The following is a 19,326-nucleotide window of genomic DNA, read 5'->3' as shown; positions in this document are numbered from 1 at the left end:
TGTTTTGAAGAAAAATGTCCGCCAAACAATATTCTCAATGACTTTCTCCTTACTCTGAGTTTCACACTGGAAATAAAACGCTTGGATCTAGAGTCTAGACTCTTAAAAACATTGACAAGAAAAAATACTACTGATTCAATCAAATTTTTGCTCAAATCAAGAACCAAGCCTCTTAATTTGAGCGGATTTCCTTTTGATTTTGGCAAATATCCGATTGAATCAAGAGTATTAGTGCTTGTCATTGTTTTTAAGAGTCTGGACTCTAGATCGAAGCGACTTTTCTTTTCCAGTGTTTGATTCCTTCTTTGGAAATCGACCTTGGCAGGACCACATGTAGCTGTCCATGACAAAACAAAGGTCTCTGAAAGTAAAGACCCCCTCTATTAAAACTCTGACCGTTGAACTCCCTTTCCTCTTTCATGCCCATTGACCGTCTTACTTCCTTTCCTCACCCCGTCCATCGAGCGTCTTAATAATGATTTTATTAGAATAGAGAGGATTTTGTTCAGAACTTGATCTAAAAAGTTGGATAATTTTACAGGAAAATATGTACAAAGTTCTGGAAGAATAAATATACTCAAAGAGGCAATGCGGCAGTATTCCAATGCTCATAGGCGTTCTTACACGGTAGCTAGGGTGTTTCTTATTTTTTAAATTTTCGAATTTGAAGGAGGTCCTGGTCTTAAAAGTTGATGTGTGGATAGATTAGAAGCCTTGTGCAAGGAAAAAATTTTAAAACAATTTTTACCCGGTGCTCAAACGACTTAAGTGACGCAGGTTGAAATTTGAGATTTTTAGATAAAATAACATTGCTATCCCATGGAAAACGCCGAGTTACGGCCCTAAAGGGCGATAATTTCGTCCGTTTGGCCGTATCTGCAACACAAAAGCCGTAAAACACTAAAAAATGGTGCGCGCAATGAGATACACTAGGAGCAAAGCGGGCGCGCCGTAGTGCAACGCGCGCGCGCGCCCGTCCTCGGCACTGCCTAAGCGACATGCCGCACGCACGCACTAAGCTTACGCGGGCTCGAAAGTTCCCGTCCGTTGCAATGTATCATTATGAATTGACCTGGATCCACTTTAACATTGAAAAACAGTTGAAATGTATTAATACATCAAAAATACAAATTTTCTTGGTAAAAAATCGGCTAAATGTAGGGAAATCAATTTCAACAAATTAAACAATTCAAAGTTAATCAACTAAATCAAATAATTGACAGTTTACTTAAAGGCTTAGAATCTTAAAATGTTTATCGGACTATTTTTATTATTCTTGTATGCGGTTTTACTGACTTTGGCTGTGACTTGTAAGAGAGCATGAAAATTCAGCACTTATTGTTCATATCAGGAGTTGGCAATTCAAGTACTGATTCCTTTGTAAAACTTCGCGTGAAACAAGATGGTTTCACTGGTTTTCTCTGAAACAAACCCAAAAACTTAAAACAAACTCTCTAAGTTAAGACAGTATCGAAGGAGATATCCCCGCTTTCCTGAGAGTCCACCTTCGTATCAAGCCAAACTTTCTATGCAAAGATAAAGAGCAAATCGACATCGTAAGTTCGCAATCACATATCTCGTTTTTGGTGTCTGAAAATCTCTGTCTCTGTGTTATTTTTTAAAGGAGAACAAAGTGACACCATTCCTTTAAGTTTATGCAATATTTTCTCTGCACCAGAGAAGAAAAATCACGGCAGTTTTAAAGAATTGCCGTTGAGTATTTTTCCGTTTAAAAAATAAAACAGGTATGACAGGAAGTCTGTGACCAGTAGTGGCGTGGCGTGCTCTGCAATGTATCGATTGATCAGTCATTTGAACCTATGAAAAAGAATCGATAAACAAGGTGTTCGTAACGAACACCTTAATAATGGATTCTTTACTATAGCTTCAAATGGGGAAATATTGATAATCGATTGTTTGCGACGTCACAAACCGAGTTGTGAGATTGCCGACTTACACCGTCAAAATTAATCAGCAGAGTTGCCGTGTTTTCAGTTTTGGAAACCCCAAACAAAGTGACTACCCTTTTTTTCATGCTCTCTTACAAGTCACAGCCAAAGTCAGTAAAACCGCATACAAGAATAATAAAAATAGTCCGATAAACATTTTAAGATTCTAAGCCTTTAAGTAAACTGTCAATTATTTGATTTAGTTGATTAACTTTGAATTGTTTAATTTGTTGAAATTGATTTCCCTACATTTAGCCGATTTTTTACCAAGAAAATTTGTATTTTTGATGTATTAATACATTTCAACTGTTTTTCAATGTTAAAGTGGATCCAGGTCAATTCATAATGATACATTGCAACGGACGGGAACTTTCGAGCCCGCGTAAGCTTAGTGCGTGCGTGCGGCATGTCGCTTAGGCAGTGCCGAGGACGGGCGCGCGCGCGCGTTGCACTACGGCGCGCCCGCTTTGCTCCTAGTGTATCTCATTGCGCGCACCATTTTTTAGTGTTTTACGGCTTTTGTGTTGCAGATACGGCCAAACGGACGAAATTATCGCCCTTTAGGGCCGTAACTCGGCGTTTTCCATGGGATAGCAATGTTATTTTATCTAAAAATCTCAAATTTCAACCTGCGTCACTTAAGTCGTTTGAGCACCGGGTAAAAATTGTTTTAAAATTTTTTCCTTGCACAAGGCTTCTAATCTATCCACACATCAACTTTTAAGACCAGGACCTCCTTCAAATTCGAAAATTTAAAAAATAAGAAACACCCTAACGGTAGCCCTGCCCTGAAGTGGCTCTTCCGGGAAAAGGGTATAACTTCATAATAAAGTGAGCCCTATTGACCGTATGGCCCCATGTTCTCCAGGGTTAGAGCTAGAATGGAGTGAGAACGTCAGGACGTCCTTGTATCTTGTCGCGTTGGCGGAGCGACGGAATTGCACGCTCCAGACGACAGACTAGTCGCGGTCGCGAAACAGCGACGCGTTTTAAAGGACCCTACAACAAAACGGCCAAATCGGCCTAAACACGGAATCGTACGATTTTCTCAGGGATGATAGAGGGTCTTCCCAGACACTCAAAACTGGTCATATTTTTTGCCTAACCCCCAGGGAAAAGGGGGGAGAGGGGGTCAAAGTCAAAACCTTTAAATTAGCATAACTTCTCAACGGTTTGTCGTAGAAAGATGATCTTGGTGTCAAAATTTCCAGAAAAATGAGAGCTTTCAGAATATATGTATGAAATTAATTAAATTTTAAAATTTGACCCACTTTTGGGGCATTTTACAAGGTCCCCCTTTCGTAAATTTTCGTTTTTTGAGATTTTCGGTTGTTCGGTTCGCACGGATCAAAACAAAAACAATTTCAAATGAAAGTAGAGCGTTTAAGCTTTAAAACAAGCCCAAGATGATCTTGGGGAAACGATTAGAAGCGGAGTTATGAGTCTTCAAAGTTGACGCGGCGCGCGGGAACCTTGTATGTTCCGAGTCTCAAGGTCACCTGCGCGCCCCGGATTGCCTGCAGGTTGCAAGTTTTTGTGTTTTTATGCTTCTGTAGGTCATTTTTAATGTAAATCATTCAATGAAGATAGTTTAATCAGAATTTTTTAATTTTACACAATGGGCCTTCGGCGAGGTACACCACATTAACGTCAAAAAATTTTAACTGCGTTTCAAATAGCCCCCTCAAGAATAACTGAGACTTGTTTTGAAGCTCAAAGCTCGTCTGCTTCTACGAGAAACTATTTGGCTTTACCAAGTGAGTTCCGTCAAGCGCTGTAGCTTATAGCTCAATTAAAAAATTTTAAAATTAGGGGTACCCCAAAATTTGGCATCAATGGGTTATAATTTCTAAATGGTTCAGTTCTGTATGGAGCATATGTATATTTGAACTGAGGGTCCATGGTTTCTTCTAAATTATAAGAGCAGAATCGTCATCGTCAGCAAATGTTTAATGAGGTATGATGGACATAATGGTTGATACTCTAAGCCCCCTCTCGCTCCTCCCGTAAAATTAAAAAATTTCGATTATTCTATCTTCATTGAATGATTTACATTAAAAATGACCTACAGAAGCATAAAAACACAAAAACTTGCAACCTGCAGGCAATCCGGGGCGCGCAGGTGACCTTGAGACTCGGAACATACAAGGTTCCCGCGCGCCGCGTCAACTTTGAAGACTCATAACTCCGCTTCTAATCGTTTCCCCAAGATCATCTTGGGCTTGTTTTAAAGCTTAAACGCTCTACTTTCATTTGAAATTGTTTTTGTTTTGATCCGTGCGAACCGAACAACCGAAAATCTCAAAAAACGAAAATTTACGAAAGGGGGACCTTGTAAAATGCCCCAAAAGTGGGTCAAATTTTAAAATTTAATTAATTTCATACATATATTCTGAAAGCTCTCATTTTTCTGGAAATTTTGACACCAAGATCATCTTTCTACGACAAACCGTTGAGAAGTTATGCTAATTTAAAGGTTTTGACTTTGACCCCCTCTCCCCCCTTTTCCCTGGGGGTTAGGCAAAAAATATGACCAGTTTTGAGTGTCTGGGAAGACCCTCTATCATCCCTGAGAAAATCGTACGATTCCGTGTTTAGGCCGATTTGGCCGTTTTGTTGTAGGGTCCTTTACCAGAGGGGTTTTGAAATTTAAAGCATCGCGATTGTATTAAGTTACGTAGATAATTCAGCGATACATTCCAAATTGCCTGTAATATGTTTACATTCCTTGTCATCCCTGTCGGAGGTTCAACAAGAGAGACTAACTTTTGAGCTGAGGAGGCTTTGAAAGAGAGGACAGTTGTAGGGTGGAATGGCTTCTTGCAACGGCCGGAGTGGTTAGTTAGAACACATTGTTCTAACTTGAATAGGGCCAAAAATGAAGGGAGATCCTGCTGCTCTGCGAACTCGCGAAGAACGACTGAATGAGACAGTTAATCAGTCAATCGATATTACCAGCTTGAATAATAAATTCCAACAGTTCCCAGACGGAGGGATCAGACACGGATTTTTTGTTCATGCGGTAATGAAACAGATGCGCAATTGCAGAAAATAGAACAAGACGATTTCGATAAAAGACAGAGCGTTACCAAGAATCACTCCTCGAGCATTTTAATTTTTGACTCTTCAAAGATCCAACCACATTCACGAATCAAGAACACACAATTGGACGTATTTCTACCAAACAGACCTATGTGCAAGTGAGAAATATGGGGTGTGCTCGTTAGTTCTCTTTACGTAAGAGTAAATGAGAATAATAAAGCGCCAGTGACGTCAGCGGCAATGAACGAGAGCGAGCGCGAGGGGGAGAACGTCGTTGGGGCGCTGTAACTCATGAGCCATGTCCACAACGCTCTCATCCCATGCCCGCGGCTCATGAATCCCGCATTCAGTTGCCACATAGGTCTGTTTAATAGAATGTAATATCCCGCTTTTCCAATTCTACAGAAGGAATCGCGCCCACTTTTACATTGCTTCTTATGCAGCCTCGACGAGCACACCCCATATTTCTCACCTCCATATAGGTCTGTTTGGTAGAAATACGTCCAATTTTACACATGTCTCATAAGCCGACCATTTTGAGTTTATCTACAGCTTCAGCATCAAAACAATTTGCCATGTCAGACTGCTAAAATCCGACTACTAAATTAGCGATGATCTGACAGATTTAACTGATACTGATATTCAAGACTTGCAACTGCGTATCATGACTATTCGGCTTTCAAATTTATGAATTGAGAACTTCAAAAAGATAGAACTTTCCACTAGAGAAACTAAAACGTTAAATATTTCCGTGGCGAAACTGCAGCGCAAAGCTTTCTAAAAATGCAAGGTTTAAAAAAAACTACGTGCAGAGACATATACACAACATGCTTTCAAATGATGCTCGTGTAACATTTCAAACGTAAGGCGAACACACCCTACTAAGGAAAAACGCTGCGTGAAAACTCGAGATGTTGTCAAATGTTTCCCGATGAACGAGCTATCTAAAAAACTAGTGAAATTTTCCTTCCGTAATTTTTGGGAGAGTTTACTTCTCAATTTAATTTTGCGTGTTCAAACATTTCAAGGAAAACTGAGCAGGGTGTCAACTAAAACAGGCTGGCTAAAAATCAGTACTTTTACGGCACTTTTTCGGTACATTCCCAGAAATTCAGTACTTCCTCAGCGGTAAAATTCAGTACTTTGTCAGTACCTCCAATTGACAAAATTCGAAAAATTTCAAAAATTTGAATTTTTTGCTCGAATTGCGACGAAAATGAAAAAAAATCCGGACCTTCTTCCGGAATTTCTGCACTTTTTCAGTACTTCCGGACCACCCTTAAAAAATCAGTACTATTTCCGGACTTTCCGAAAATTCCGGACTGGTAGACACCCTGAATATTCATAACTCCTTCCGAATGATAAAGATTTCACCGAGGGGGCTTTGGCAACATTCGAAGCTTCATACGTTGTTCATCCTCCGCATGAAAATGACGGAACAGCTTCGGGTATCCGTAACGCAACTCCCGACACTCCGAGAGCGAATACCGCGCGCTTATCTGCGCAGTTAGAGGAGTGTATTCTTTGAATCTCGCCTGCTGATAAACGTGTTGGCGACCGTGCTTCAACGTACGAGGATGGAGTTTTTATCTGGGTCATTACGCGACACAAAAGCGCCGTTGGTTGCATACCCACCTAAATATTCATAAGGAGCTAAATTATTTCTCCTCGGCTGCATGGGAAACGTCTCAGCGGGAATCCGGAGGGATGATTTACAGATTTAATCGCCGCACAGAAGGGCAATTAGCCGGGGCAATATTGAAGTCATAACGGAAAAATTAACAATGGAGTGAAACCGCGGCGAGTTCGCCAACGCTGCAACTCGATATTTTCGCCTGACCCTCGACGAATGCACGGTCAACTGAACGATTGACGTAAAATAAAGTCCCAACTTTCGACGTGTGACTTTTGATTGAACCCTTTTTTTTACAAGAACTTAGCGGAAAACGCGCATGAGAACATTTTGCGGGAGGAATGAAACATGCACTATGGCAAAAAAGACATAATTTAAAATTGTTTCTAGGAAAATGTGCTGTTCTAAACGTCAAATCTATCCTAAAAGGTTAATTAAAGTAACTTCACAATTTTTCCCTGACTTTTTAAAATTCCCTGACATTTTCCGGTTTTCCGGTATTCCCTGACTGTTCTTTCTGCGGCTCTCGAAGACAAGGGAACATTCAGGGAGAATGATAAAACGCTCCGAGACGGAGAATTCGAGTCAACAGAGCCGCCTGACTGGAGGATTAACTAATTTAGGAAGTACCGACCCTGCAAAAAGGGGTTCAGAAGTTCAGAGATCCCCTCGGCCGAGCAAAACGAGTGGACAAAACAGAGAGGGCACATGTTGGAACGAGTTACTGATTTGTGTTTGAAGCCCACGCTACGAAACGAAGTAACGCAAAGAGAGCTCTTCCGAGAATTAAATTAAAGAACTTGTGCCGTCAACTATTTAATTATTCCGTAAAAAAGGAATGGAGGTTGAGACGGGTTGCTGTGGCGACCGTTTAATCAAATTTCACAGTTTCGACCGACGGAACGGAACTTAGCCGGACGTGAATATTCTCCTAAGTATCATGCACAAGATCCTGAAAATTATTACACGCATTCAACGGGTGACGAGTTGATCGAAAGACGCGACTCGTTTTTCTACTGCATAACACTGCCGTGCTACGAAAAAACTTCGAGGAATGATGTCCATTTGTTCTCCCTTAAAAAAACATAAATATCAGCGGAGATTTTCAAACACCGCAAACGAGACACATGGTTGCGAAATTGCACCGCCGATATGCCCATGTCGCTAGATTCATTCTACGCCTAATACAGACTGTTTGTCCGTTCAAAAACTCTAGCAGTAACAGGAGTATCGAGGCTCTTACTATATGCTATTGAAATTATTTCAAACCTTAAAATACGCTGAGATGCGAGATAATTTTAAAAAGGAAATTTCAAGTTGACGTGTTCTTCGTTGATAGGACAAAATCGCCAAAAAGACAAATGCTCGCATTCCTCACAATGAAAATACAGTATACTTGCACAAAACGAACGGAGACAGTTAGGTTCAAAGTGTGGATACAACTATTACTGCTTTGGTGCACCCGCCTTTGCCTACTTACTCGAGTGAAGGCGAATTGACCGTCAGAGCGCGTTGATGGTAACTCGGTCATTTTTTCGTGTTTTCAGGAATTTGATACCAGTACTCCCGTGCTAAGGAACATATGAACATTCTAGAGTTGCCAAATTTCCTTCAGTAAAATGTTTATTTTTTAGGAAAGATATGAATATTTTTCCTTAAAATTTTCAGGGATTTAGGATAAAATTGCGAAAAATTTATCTGAAAAATTGGAAGGAAAATATTCATAAGTTATAACCACGAAATTCGAGTATTATCAAAGGAAATTTGGCAACGCCTGAAGGTTCATGCGGCGTTTTTCCTTAGCACAGCAGAGTAGACAGACACCATGAACATTTTCTGGCTACACCACTGATTAAGGCCCAGGAGGTTAGTTTGAGGTAAAACATAGTTTTGAATTAAAAGAAGGAAGATCATCTTAATGAGCATACTCACGATTATGATGGGCAGGTTGTTGCTGTCTGCGATGTCTCGTCCCGATGGTGACGTCATCGCTGCCGCTCCCACGACGACTGGAGCGACGTCCCACCGTCGAAGGTGGCGGCGTCTCCATGGAGATACTCACGCACTTTCACGCCGTGTCCACACACTCATCACTCCACGCTTCACGCTGGCCATCCCGATTAGGCCTACGACGCGACCCGCCTGAAACACAAACCAAAACCATTTCCTATTAGAAGCTGAGCAAAATATATTTGAGTATAAAATGGGGAATAAAAACACGTAATAATATTGTAAAAGTAGTGAAACAATGCAGTGAGACTATTCGTAGTAGAATTGACTATACGATCATTAAATACAAACAAAATACAAGAATAGTATTGATTAAATAGAGTCTTGATTGATAATTTTATCTTTTTAGCGCTGCCTCAATTCTGTCTCAATATTGAGCGAATACATTGGGAAGTATTGAGTAGATGTTCGCCCACATTACTGCCAAAATATTTTAAGGAGCGATAGCTATCCCGTCAAGCAAATGCAATCAGAGACGAGAAGCCCATTATTGTCTACACTGAGCCTAGAGGGGTTGAATCCCCCCCCCCCCATCCAGCCCCCCAAAGGTTTGATGGTGTTGGGCCCCTAAACACCAGTTAGGGCAGTGATCTTACTTCACATTACAATCGACGTCATTTAGCAGAAAGTAACCATCTACAGATAGTGCGCTTTGTGAGAATTTGCTGTTATATCTCGCTAATTTTCTTTGTCTTTTTTTGGTTTTGGAAAAAAAGGAAGAAAAAAAAACCAGATGAACGGTCGAGTAAAATCTTCTGTAATTTATCACTTTTCCCCGGTCGATCGCAAAAAAACGGCTGCGGAGTACATTTGTATTCCCCCTCCCTTATTGGCGCTATGAAAGGTGAAGGGATAAACTGGAAAAGAAAAACGGCGAGGAGCAGAAAAACCGGCAAGGCTGCCAAGTTGTGCGATAACATTTGGATACTTCACATGGGTTGAAAGAGAGTACATATTTAGGGAGAGTATATGGACATGTCGGTAGTTTTGTAGGCTTTGTCATGGAGCTCTTGGAGCCCAAAAAGGCAGCCAACTTGTGAAACTAAAGTGTTCAGAAAGAATTGGATTGCATTTTGCAAAAAGGAACCACTAGCATTGCAATGATGCTAAGATTGTGCAACTTCATCCTTTGCAATAAAATTGCAGAAATCGTGAAAAACTAGGAAATTTAGATGGTCATTTTTGTCTTAAATTCACAGTTTTTAGCGAGTAAAACAGAAACAATCAATAGATAATCGGGTTTTTCCTCCAAGACAAAAGAAGTTGCACAATCTTAGCAACATTGCAATGCTAGTGGTTCCTTTTTGCAAAATGCAATCCAATTATTATTATATTTGTTAGGATCGTTGTTCGGGAAGCACGTATTTGACTTAGTTTTTGCATAAATTTACTCAATTCCGCGGAAAGACGCTCAATTATCGACATTCTTGGTCGTCTCTGTTTAATCAATTAGGGTTGCCAAAGAATTTAGGAAATGAAATTCCCTGACATCTTTCTCATTTCCATGACACATTTTGATAAAATTCACTGACAATTATGGATATGTCAGATGATTTAAAAGGCGTAATTTGAAATAGTTTCCACGCAAGATCTGTTGTTCAAATTGTCAACCCCATCCTGGAAAGCAAACAAGGGTGACCTACCAATTTTTCCTTGACGCTTTCGTCATTATCCCTGACATTTCCAGGTTTTCGCCGACTTTTTAAAATTCCCTGACCGCGGCAATCCTGTTTAATATTGGAACCTGAAGATTGTCAGAGGCATTTTCCTAGTGTTTTTTGCGATAGCAGAGGGTTGGCTGCCCATTTGGGCCCTAAGAGCTCCATACATCGACATGTACACACTATCGTCATGTGTTACTCGAGGTTCCATTGAGGAAAATGCTGGTTTTGCAAGAATGTGCAACATGTGCAAAGAATGTCGGAGGAGAGGTTGCCCAAACAAGTTTTGGATTGGGTACCACCTGGGAAGAGGCGACGGGGACGTCCCGAAAAGGGTTGGCGGCAGGGCGTTGACGAAGAGATGTTGCGGGTGTCAGTTGCCCGATAACCTCTGGGAAGACAGGCATATATGGCGTTTGGGTGTCGTAGAACGCCAGAGTGCGTTGTAAAGCGACTTTATATATATATGCTGGTTTTGAAGCACTAGTTGGCAAGGATGAAACCCACGGAGGCAGACACATAACTCAAGTTACAGCATCAAGGAAAAGGCCCGTCCATAATTTAATAAACGGGACTTATTTCACGGAGCGGGAAGGAGTAAAGGCGACAATCAGAACAAACCGGGGAAATCGATGGAAGCGGCGGCGAAATGGAGTGGACATTCCGGCGAGCTCTTATAAATCTGAGTCGGCCCGCTTTGACATCGAGCAGATCGAACCAACGAGGAGGAGCCCATTTGTCGGGCAACATCGCGCCTCGCCGGCCGAACGATGCCGCCCGCTCTCCGCTCCCGATTTTCAGAGCTTTGACGAAAAAGTTCAGAATCGACTGATGAGTGAGAAATTGCTTCACGTTCTAGAGAGTGAATTCAAATCTCCCGCTTGCAAACTACAAAAAACTTCATTGCTCTTATCGGATATTAACTGGATAGCGTTTAGCAAAAGGAACCAGCGCGATTACAACGTTTTCAAAATCGCGCAACTTCTTTTCTTTTAAAAATACTTAACATACCGGGTGTTCCAGAGGACCCGTCAACTATCTCTTTCTCAGAAACAGCCGAAAATTGAGCTTCGGGACGAAAACTTTCCGGGATAAATCAACTCTGTGTATATATTTTCAGCCCTCCAAAACCTCATTTTGGCGGGTTCGGAGGAATGCCCCCTGTTTATCGCAAATTTCAAATAGGAAGGGTATGTTTTGACTTCGGATTGAAATTCTAGGTCAAAAAATAAGAACTTTCTGTTCCGTGCACTTCTTCCCTAAATCCCAATTTTTCGGAGTTACGGGGCATTTTGGAGCAAATTTCAATTTAACATTGTAGGCGTTAAAATTATACGCTTTTCTAAATCTAAAATTTTCCTGGGGGAAGAGGGCAATACCTTTCAATCAATGTACTACATGATCCCTATTGGTCCAAAATTATGAGAGCCACGACCTCCCGACAATTTTGGGGCTTTGGAAGGCTGTAAGTCGAAAATGTCAAATTGCATGGGTATGTTTTGACTTTAGATTTGGATTTTACGCGAAGAGTTACGTAAAATGGATATGGCGCATGGCCTATTTGCTCAAGTTACTTTAGAACCTCCTTTTCCTCATAAGAAGGCGTGTATTTTTGGAGGAAAAAGGGGCAAAAAACAATTTGGGTAAATACGCCATGCGCCATGTCAATTTTACGTAATTTTTTGCGTAGAATCCAAATCAGAAGTAAAAACATACCCTTGCCGTTTGAACACTTGGTCACTTCGGCCACAATTTGGTCCGCGCGGTCTCGCGGTCGTGATGAACTCACACGCATGGCGATACGTGCTTTATGACTGACACACTAAATAAGTATTCTAGTCTCTGCACGGAGAAAAGAACCTCGTGCGTGGGACCCGAAGTTTAGGTCAGATGAATCCCTGAAGTTTTCAGATTGAGCATCTGAACACTTTAGGTCTAGCTGTCGAGGTTCGGATCACACATCTGAAACTTCAGTTCTTACATCTGAAGTACTTCATATTTGAGAACCGAAGTTTTTCGGTTGTAAGAACCGAAGTTTTTCGGTTGTGAGAACCGAAGTTTTTCGGATGTGAAAACCGAAGTACTTCAGATGTAAGAAATGAAGTTTTAGATGTGTGATCCGAACCTCGACAGCTAGACTTAAAGTGTTCAGATGCTCAATCTGAAAACTTCAGAGATCCATATGACCTAAACTTCGGGTCCCAGGCACGAGGTTGTTTTCTCCGTGTGTAGTTGAGAAAATAGTAATTTGTTGAAATTTGGCAAGGCGCGAAGTTTGATAGGATGTTTTCCGAGAGCACTGCCGGGGACTGCGTCTCGGGCATCATCAGGGGTAAATAAAACTCCCGGCTCGAATATCATGGGTGTGATACAGATGCCATCTCCTCGCTCGGACTGCCGCAGCCGCAGTTAATGAAACGGCCCCGACTCCCATAAACACCAGCCGTGGTTTGGGGCGTTTGACCTCCCCCTACCCTTCCCCCGTCCCCGTGTTGGCGACTGCTCGGCTCGAAATTGTTCACAATTTGGTAATGGACGTTACTTGATGTTGCGCCCGCGATTTCCTGCGGTTTCGCCTTTTCTCTCCGTTCGGCCGCTTCGCTTCCGGACGTACAGTAACAAATGAGCATCGGTAAACTAAGCGCCGTAGACAGAGATTTCAAACCGGCGTTCCCGCCAATTTCAAATAATTAAAATGAATTCTTGGTAATTTTATACGTTTCTTTGTTAGAACGTGTGGACCGGCTAATGCGGTGGTTGATGCCAACATTTCTTTATTACATATCACACTGGGAAAAAACACATTGGATCTAGAGTCCAGACTCTTAATAACATCGACAAGAAAAAGTACTCTTGATTCAATCAGAATCTAGCTTATATCGAGAACCAAGCCTCTTAATTTAAGCGGATTTCGTTTTGATTCAAGCAAAAATCCGATGGAATCAAAAGTATTTTTTGGTGTCAATGTTTTCAAGAGTCTGGACTCTAGATTTAATGTGTTTTTTTCCAGTGCGATGAATTTAATAATATTTATCTACTCAATTGTTTTTTGTTTGTTTTTTTTTTCGCGAAGAGTGACTGTAAGACGAGCGTGTCGTTTTGTAGAGGTTTTATTATTTTCGGCTAATATTCATGGATCTACTGGGCTGATCTATCATCATTTAACCATCAAAACGGAACCAAAAATCTGTCGTCTTCTTCACGGTAACCCCTTCTCCCCCTCTAATTATTTTTCCCTTTTGCTCTCTGGCATTCCTGGAGAGAAAGATAACCCGTTCCCACTAGGACTCAGCAAGACAAAGTTACGGCACAAAAATTGACTCAAACTGATTCCCCTTAACTTTCTCCACGTGGCTAGACAAAAAACAAAACAAAAACCGCAAATTCGCCCGGTGAAACTATGTAAAACTGAAGGAGAAAACCTCACGGAATCCGACAACTTTGTGAGCTGTCTTATGACACCGTGTTGACTTGGCGCTGTCTTCGACAAAAGAATTACTTGGAAGACGCAGGGGATAATTGATTCCTTCCCTGTCGCTGTTTTATTGAACATAAAATGAATCCATCTCCACCAAGTTGAACGAAGTTGAATGGAAGGAGGAAAGCAAATCAGGGGAGCGTTCACGTGGGTTACACAGATTTGTTGACGCCCGTGTTGACGATACGTGCGACGATAGCTATTTTCGATTGTTTATTTATACTTTCACGGTATAATTCCAAGCGAGGGAGAAATAATCATGATTTTTTATGACTCTCGATAAATTCTAACAGACTCGGAAGTGGATCCGGCAATTTGGCAACACCGTATTTCCTCCATTTAAGCCTATGTTAAACAATCGATTCTTTTCGGAGCAGCTGCATGGCCCCTCCAAGAATCTATACATTTCCATATGTTTAACTGGAGAAAAAAACATGTTGTTAATTTGCTGGATCCGCTAATGGACCGACTATGGGAAAAAAGATGGCTTCATTTAAAATTAGTACGGAAAGGAATTTGTATAAAAAATTAAGACGCTTAAAAAATGTCCAAATTTTGGACTGTTTGCAGTTTCGGTCACTTGTGCTCTAATTAATCTCGTTATCAACCTCGCGAATTTGTTTCTCTCAGAAAATTGACAACGGTAAACAAGCCACGGCCTCGATATTATTTTTATAGTATCATTTACAGTATTAAAAGTTGCAGTATAAGTCTTGTAATTTACACAAGTTTTAAGATTCTTTATAGCTTCATTAACATCTGGGTATCTGATTATGAATGCGAATCATTTCGTACAATTTCTTAAAAATTAAACTGCGGCATGAAATTCGAGGTTTTCAAAAATTAAGGGTTAGTGCAAAACGAAATTTAAAAAACTTATAAAACAGCCGGCATTAACACAGCGTCTGCTTGGCTGCCTCGGGCTCTTAACGGACTAAGTGTCATGCTTAACGCGTTTGCAAGTGACTCTTGTTTACTTTCCTTTGTGTGAAGAGTTTTCGCGCTGGAAAAGAGGGTACTCGAACACGAGTGCCTGCCAATTAACTTGCCTTAATAAAGCGTAACATCATCAACTCGTATCTTATGCAGTTAGCAAGAGGACATAACAACGCTCAGTAAGAACGGAACGAAGTTAATAAATGAAGAAAAGTAATCGAGTCTCTGCTAGTGTTGTCAATAAATGAAGTCAGAAGTTCGTGGGAATATGAGAATCTCGATTCATATAATTCCCTCTAGGGGAAGATGAATGAAAGACGGAAATGACTGTGTGATCCAAACAAAACGATTTGGTTGTTCATTGTGTGTTTTGGCCGTGTTTCCCTCGCTTGAATAAATTTTATTGCGACTTAGCTCTATAAACACGTGTCTCGCTTACGGTGTTTCCACACCGATCCTACTTTATCTCTTCAAAAGAGAGCCGGCCAACTTCATCGCCTGAAATTTAAGAGAAGTCATTTGTTCTTGAATGCATGCGTGCTTTTAAAATAAAGTGCGTACGTAGGCTAGTAAGTAGAAATTTTGCAAGAGGTGGGATCAAAGGCAATTTAGAGTAAAGACTCGCACTGCTATTACGTTCGAAATTAGACGCTTTGAACCACAGAGAAAATTCTTAAAACCCGCTCTAGCAATCGCAGCAATGTAATTGATTATGGCATAAGAAAAAGGTCAACTGTGCTTCGATTATGATAATCTCGATGATCAACGATTCTCGTTGAGAAAAAAGCAAATCAAATTCTCAAAATTTTGACTGATGGAAGTCGGGATGAGCGCAATACAGAATTTGCAGGTGTCTTGAATTTTGTGAATTTCATCTTTAAAAATGGTACTACTAGGAAAACTGAGTATGTGGTGAGGATATTCTTGGTTTCTAAATTGGACAATTATTGGAAAAAATTAGACAAAATAACCTAATCTGCTAAAATACATGTGTTTAGATGGAAAATGCCGCCAGATGACGTCACAAGGTAGCAAATTTTCTCACTTTAAAATCTATTTTTCTACAATTCCCACATCAGAAAAAGATTATGAAAAATACTGCGAACTCGCCTCATAACGCAATCTTAGATGAAGCAATAACATTTTTGTGGGGAAATTCTCCATTACGTTAAGATCTCTAGGGGCACGTAGGATCGAAAAATCGAAACTCTTGGTCTAAGTAAGAGCTCGGCAGCCGTATTGACTTGCGCATTTCAAAGTGCGAGAGATGAACACAAAACGCGACAGGCACAAATATTCCGTTAAAAATGCACGAGGTTGTCGGGATCGGAAAACCTAGTCCTCGGGCGGTTTCCGGGAGAATATTAATCTCTCGAGGAGCATAAAACAGACAGGTAACGTTCGAGAACCGGTCAGAGTGAGACAGGGATTTTTGAAAGCCACAAGCGGGCAACTTCAAAGTTTATGATAGGTGTTATCGTCCTGGCGGGTGCGAAGTTGGTGCCGAGCGTTTTTTTCTCTGCTCGCCACAATGAACTTACCACTCGGCAATATTGAATGGCTCCCGCTACCTCCGCTACCGTGATAAGGAAGAGAGCACTAAGTGCATTTCCGTATGAGCCACGGTTAGCGCATGATTTTACGGGTCTCGAGGTTCATCCCAGCATGCACTTAACGCTCTCTTCGCTCTCTCGGCAGTCCGTGTCTCCTTTGGCCGGAGGAAAACTCGACCGGCAGAAACGACAAGAGGAAACTTGGGGTATTTGTAAAACTTTATTATTTACAAGTGCAGCGCGTCTTATTTATTTGCCGAACCCTCCAACTCCCCGATATATTATGTTTACCGTCTGAGCTTTCTTCAACTGTTGAGCGCCAAGCTCTTACCCAACGATTTCTCCTCATTAAAAATTACTTTCGCATTTGATTTACAAGAGGCGGCGAACCTTCCTCGCGGCAGTATCGCGCGCGATGCTAATTGGTCAATACTTCTAGATATGGGTTATCGCTTCTTTTTTTTTTACTAACCTTCTTCCCCTCTTTCGCAAGTTCCATTCTCTTCCGTTTCCCCGACTGCTCTCTCATTTTCTTTATGTATTTCTTTATGTGTGGTTTTCTTCAGCTGAGCCGCCTAGATTGTCTGACTGAACGTCACGGAACCTTTAACCTAATCTGATCTCCCCGAAAACTTCCATGTTACACGGACCCATTGTTTCTTCTTTGGGTGGGCAAAGTAGCACTGGACAAAAAAGTCGCTTGGATCTACAGTCCAGACTCTTGAAAACAATGACAGTAAATATACTCTTGATTCACTCTGCTTTATGCTTGAATCAAAAGGAAATCCACTGAAACTAAGAGACTTGGTTCTCGATTTAAGCAAACATATGATTGTATCAAGAGTATTTTTTCTTGTCGATGTTCTTAAGGGTCTAGACTCTAGGTCCAAGCTACTTTTTTCCCCATATTCATTCGATATTTACCAACACTAGTTTTGGTAAATATTGAACCCTTTGCTTGTTTAGTATGAGAAAATACAGTTACAGACTTCGAAATTCTGGACTTTACGCCCATTTACGCTCAATTTTAAAATAAGCATTGAATCGAACACCTCAAACAGAGGAGCAGACGAACTTACGGCAATGGTCGCGGAGCAGTGGCGAGGCGTGAATGATCGATTATCGATTTTTCCTATTTGAAGCCACGGTAAAAAATCGAATATTCAGGTGTTCACTGCAAACATCCTGCTTGTCGATCTTTTTCCATAGGTTTAAATGGGTGATCAATCGATAAATCGCAAAGCACGCCACGTCACGCCACTGTCGCGGAGCCCAATATCTTTAACCTAATGCTACGTTACCTGAAAGTTCGGGGGTGAAGTTATAACGTTGGTCACAGCTACGGCTAAGATCGTCGGTCCGGAGAAATCGATTCAAAGTCGGGTTAATTTTGAACAAGCGGAAGTCTCTTTCCGAGGAGGAGCAGAAGTAATTGAAAAGCTAGGTTCCGGCCGGCTCGGCGATGCAATCAAGCCACTGACCACGGCCAACAATTCCTTCTACCTGAGGCACCGGCTGCCTACTTCAAAAGCATTTTCATTAAGAGTCACGTCGAAATAAGACAAGTGCATTCCTGGCTGGGGAAGGAACTCGCCCGCTTTTGAGGCACGGGTCCACAGAGAAAGCGCGACGCCAAGTTGGCTACGGAGGGTCGAACGGAAGTCCGGGAGCAGTAGATCAGTTGCAAGACCATCGCGCCTTCAATTTTGCAGATGCAACACGGGCATCCATCCAGCACGAATAGTTGTATCTCTGCGCCGTCATCAACGCGCATTGAGGTGTCTCTTATTTTTGAAATTTGAGAAGGATAGGTTTGCTGGAAATATGCTATAATGCGTTTAAGTCAATAATCATTTTGAGAAAGAGAAGAAAGAAGAAAGAAATATTTAGATATCTCTCAAGCGTCATGAAAGGCGCACGTCCAATAGTTAGCAATATAGCGATATTTGTTTCGTGTCAGGGAATTTGTTTTAACGACTACTCCTAGTAATCCCAATCGGGGTCAAATTGACTCGACTATCTTTATAGCGGGACAAATTATTGGAAGTTTAAAGCAGCTCGATAAAATATCGAAATGGGATATATTTCATGGTTAAGATAGGACTGTGTCTTGTTTTATCAGGCCGAAATAGTTTCGGGCCGCTGGGGGAGTTACATGTGACAATTGAGAGGTAGCGGTGAGATATTACCAAAAAGGTGAACATTTCAAAAGAGGTATCTCTCACCTTTAAAAAACACAGATAATACTTCAAAACTACCAAAATTCTTGTATTTAATTATAGGTCAATTTGACTGGGAATGTTGGCTTTTAAAAAGTCTTCGGCATCAAGTTCCCTGGAACACCCAAGTAGATCGGGATAAATTGCGATTTGATCGAGGAACACGATTTAATCGACGTCCGAATATTATCGAGTAAAAAAATCGCGATTTTATGGACGGCAATTTATCGCTATACCGTCGAACAGAAAATCTTTATTAATTGAGATAGAAGTTCGATTTTATCGAACATAACTTGAAAAGGATCAAATTGCGACAAGATAGAGAATTCTAGCGATTTTATCGCCAAAAAATCTTGACAAAGTCGGAACTTATTGTTAGTTCAGAACATCGCGATTTTTCTATTGAGAAATTCAGCATGAGCAGGCAGGCGGCGCAAATAAACCGCGCGATAAACTTGGCGTCGCACGCTCTCCGTGGAAGCGTGGCTTTACGCGCCCAGAATTTGTGGCGTTCTCCGCGAAAACCACGTAAGTCCCAGCGGGAGAAAGGAGCAGATCCGCGGGTTTCGGGATGCATCCCCGCACGACCCGTGACCCTCGCCCGCCCCCGCCGTCCGGGTGCTGTTAGTTGCCCGCGGTAACCGATCTTAGACGAGCCTTTGATTTGAATATGTAGCGGATCGTGGATCGCGGATGGCGGGTTCCAGGGGTCGGGATTAAAGGCGCTCGACAAAGGCCCGCCCGGGGCGATACATCACTCTTCATTATGGGCTCCCGTCTTATCTTACGTACCGACGAGTCTTCCGCCTTCCGAGGCTCCCTCGAAAAGAACGCCTTCGCCCTCC

General features: G+C 41.6%; 1 protein-coding gene across 1 annotated transcript in view; it reads right to left on the bottom strand.

Moving 5' to 3' along the window:
* The window catches only part of LOC140225312 (uncharacterized), a gene marked incomplete in the record, with an annotated part of 390,485 nt that overhangs the window by 228,007 nt on the left and 143,152 nt on the right, over positions 1–19,326 (bottom strand). The window contains 1 exon segment of the mRNA XM_072303788.1: positions 8,556–8,766. Within this exon segment, the coding sequence (XP_072159889.1) occupies positions 8,556–8,674 (119 nt within the window).

This window comes from Bemisia tabaci, chromosome 1, assembly GCF_918797505.1.
Source record: "Bemisia tabaci chromosome 1, PGI_BMITA_v3".
Classification (NCBI taxonomy): Eukaryota; Metazoa; Arthropoda; class Insecta; order Hemiptera; family Aleyrodidae; genus Bemisia; species Bemisia tabaci.
Note: the sequence above shows the minus strand (reverse complement) of the source record. Positions and strands in the feature narration are given on the sequence as shown.